The sequence below is a fragment of the Sinocyclocheilus rhinocerous genome, unplaced genomic scaffold (genome assembly GCF_001515625.1).
Source record: "Sinocyclocheilus rhinocerous isolate Xijiao unplaced genomic scaffold, SAMN03320098_v1.1 scaffold930, whole genome shotgun sequence".
Taxonomy (NCBI): Eukaryota; Metazoa; Chordata; class Actinopteri; order Cypriniformes; family Cyprinidae; genus Sinocyclocheilus; species Sinocyclocheilus rhinocerous.
In genome coordinates this window covers 213,341-216,641 of record NW_015654101.1, presented here as the reverse complement: position 1 = coordinate 216,641, position 3,301 = coordinate 213,341, and the positions used below count along the sequence as shown (strand labels likewise).

Genomic DNA, 3,301 nt, shown 5'->3' with positions numbered 1-3,301 from the left:
CCCAGAGTCGGTGGTTTGTTTGAATTCTGAAAAGATGTGAGCTACAACGCTCCAGGACACCCTAAGTTCGTGCCAGGCTTCGGCCTTGACTTTTCCATTCATCAAGATTCTCTGACGCAAACTGGTTCTTTTTCATCAACCAACTTCAGCAAAGATCAACTTGAACCTTCAGATTGCATCAAACCTCTCTTTCAGACAGATGAGTATTCAAAGTATTCAAACTTAGTCTTATTAATTGATACATTAGGTATCATTTGCACCTTTTTACAAAGAACTAAGAATTTTGATGTTCCCTTCAGGCTGTAAATCTGCTGAATATGCAAATGTTTCTATAACTTCATATTCCTTATTTCTCTTCTCTTTACTGCGTTAAGCTTTTAACCCTTTCCTATACCAACTGTATGCGTGTGTGTGTGTGTGTTTATGTGTATGTTAGACCAGTTTAAGTATTTATGTGTATGTTAGACCAGTTTAAGTATTTATGTGTATGTTAGACCAGTTTAAGTGTTTATGTAGTATGTTGGACTAGTTTAAGTGTTTATGTAGTTAATAAAGTCTTACTTGTATCACACTTGACGTTGGTCATTGTTTGCTCATAACTGCAGATTTATGCTACAGGCTCTGTGTAGAGTTGTACAGTAAGAAAGTTATTTCCCTTAACCAGGAAATTAACGTTCTTAGAATTGACAGACAGTTGACCCTGAGAGGTCAAGTAAATATCTACAGCGGATCTAAATATTTATAATTAATTATAACTAGTTATGATTAATTATTCATATTTCCCTATGAGCTGATTCGCTACAGTATAATACTGAGGACGTGATTGCAGTGACGAAGCAAAACTAGAGCAAATATAAACTAGATGTGTGACTGCATGGAGTATGTTCTAGAATGTGAGAACATTACTTGAAATATTGCAATGTGGGATAAATTATTAGCTACATTTCTTGTACAGTACTGTGAAAATGTATTTTCCCCATACTGATTTGTTCTGTTTTTATGTATATTTCATGTTAATTGTTTTAGATCCTCATACAAATTGCAACATAGAACAAAGGCAACCAAAGTAAACACATACAGTTTGTAATTTTTTCCCCCTCCTAGGTTAAATTCGCATTCTAGGGTGTGTGTGCAGGGAGTGGGTTTGGGGGATGTTGCCTTGGTTGAATTGCATTGGCCCGATAGGCCCATGTGTTTATCCGTCCTTGGTCACCACCATGCTTGACCATAGGTATGATGTTCTTTTTGGTGTTTGGTTTACCCTAAATGGACCCCTGTCTTCCAAACAGTTCTACTTCCAGCTCTTTAGCCCACAAAATATTCTCCCAAAAGGTTTGAGGATCATCAAGGTGTGTCTTGGCAAAATTCAGATGAGTTTTAATGCTCTTCTGGGTGAGCAGTGGCCTGTGTCTTTCAGATGGTGGAGTCATAAACAGTGACCTTTACTGATGCAAGAATGGCCTGGAGTTCCTTCAGAGCTGTCCTTGAGTCTTTTGTGACTTCCAAGATGAGCCTTTGCGGTGGTCTTGGAGGAATATTGGAAGGTTAGCCACTTCTGGGAAGGTTTGCTACTGTGACATTTTTTTTTTCCATCTGAAGATAATGGCTCTTGCTTGGGTTCTTAGGAGTCCAAGAGCCTTGAAATAGCTTTGTAACCGGTCCCAGGGTAATGTATTTCACTCACTTTCTTCCTCATAATTTCTGGAATTTCTTTCACAGTTGGCATAGTGTGCCTTTTAGCCAACTTCATGCTGTTGAAAAAGTTCTGTTGAAAAGTGTATTAACTGAACAGGGCTGTGTTGTAGGCTGTATTCAGGTGTCGGGTGATGTTATGGCACATTATGAGACATGGAGGCTTGATCTTATTGATGATGAGACTTTCATTTTCCCAAATAAGTCCAAAGGCAGAGCAAAAGTAATATGGATACATAACACAAATAACTGAACTTCCTAAACAGACAAAAAACTTGAGTCAATATAAAAAATAGAAACAACTTTCAAAATTACAATACTCAAAATTGGGTTCTTGCTAGCCAACAACAATATATTGCACAAGTGACAGGGAGCATTCTGTTTGCTTTCTCATCTCTCAAGCCACGACACTGCCTTCCTTAAATAGGGTCGATTGTGCTTCATTAAATAACATTATAATTGAAAGAAAATTGTATTTTGTGTTTACTCAGGTTGCCTTTGTTTTATGTTAGGTTTTGTTTTCATTTCTGAAACAATTTAGCCTGAGATATAGCCTACACTTAAACAGAAGAAATCAAGAAAGGGGCAAATACTGTATTCCTTGCACATCACCTGTCAGTCATAAACAGGCAAATCTTTTAAAAATGGTGTGAGATTCATTAGTGTCAAGATGTCTTATTTGATCTGCTTCCATTCCAGCTGAGAGACACGCTGGATGCCCCTGTGTGACAGCTTCTGTTGATGACATCTACTTTGAGCACACAATTGGGTAAAAGAAATATCACTTATATTTTAGATAATTAGAGCCACATCTCAGTGTCTTTTGAAAAACATCCTAACCAGAATGTAATTTCGCCCTTAGGGAGTACTGGCAGTTCTGTCTGGTTAATTGTTCTATTAAACTACTATTATACAGAAGACTGTTAATTACTCCAGTCTGTCAGACTGTTTGAATAACACAGCACCAATCAAATGTAACTTTGATTAGAGAGGAGAGTCTCAGTAATATAAGCCCAATGGAAAACAGTCTCTAATATATCATAAGCTACTGTCATTATCACTTACATTTGAAATACACTTATATTTTTCAGTGTTGGACAAGTGGTGAACATTAAGGCCAAAGTTAACAGGGCCTTCAACTCAAGCATGGAGGTAATAGCCACACTTTACATTATTATATGAAATAGTGTCACTTTATTTTATTTTACCAAAGGTTACTCTACTACGACCTACAGATGTTTTTGGAGTGGTTTCTACTGTTATGTAACACTGAGGTTTTCAGACCTTTTGATGTCAAGGACCCCTAAATATGATAATTCAACATGGTTTCCAAAGTAAAACAAATGTACTTTGAATAAAGTGAATCCTTAACATATCTGCAGAATATTTACTTTATGTTAACTGGAGATCTTTTTCCTGCCTCCTATTAAAGCTGCAGTCCGTAAGTTTTGCCTCTTTGTCGCCATCTCTGTTTGAAAACCTGGAATTGCAGTTACTTGCGGAATTATCTTCCTTGCCTGGGTTGTACTCTGGCAGGGCTCCAGCGCGGATGAATCTAACGTTTTGAGGAGTATGTGTGGCAGTCAGTCACCGCACCAGTGTGGATATT

At 37.5% G+C, this 3,301-nt stretch overlaps 1 protein-coding gene across 3 annotated transcripts in view; it reads left to right on the top strand.

The window, feature by feature from the left end:
* acot11a (acyl-CoA thioesterase 11a) overlaps positions 1 to 3,301 on the top strand; it is a 13,844-nt gene that overhangs the window by 2,065 nt on the left and 8,478 nt on the right. For all 3 annotated transcript variants that reach the window (XM_016523575.1, XM_016523574.1, XM_016523576.1), the window contains exons 3-4: positions 2,392 to 2,461; positions 2,784 to 2,844. In XM_016523575.1, coding sequence (XP_016379061.1) covers positions 2,392 to 2,461; positions 2,784 to 2,844 — 131 coding nt within the window. The remainder of the gene's footprint in view (positions 1 to 2,391; positions 2,462 to 2,783; positions 2,845 to 3,301) is intronic.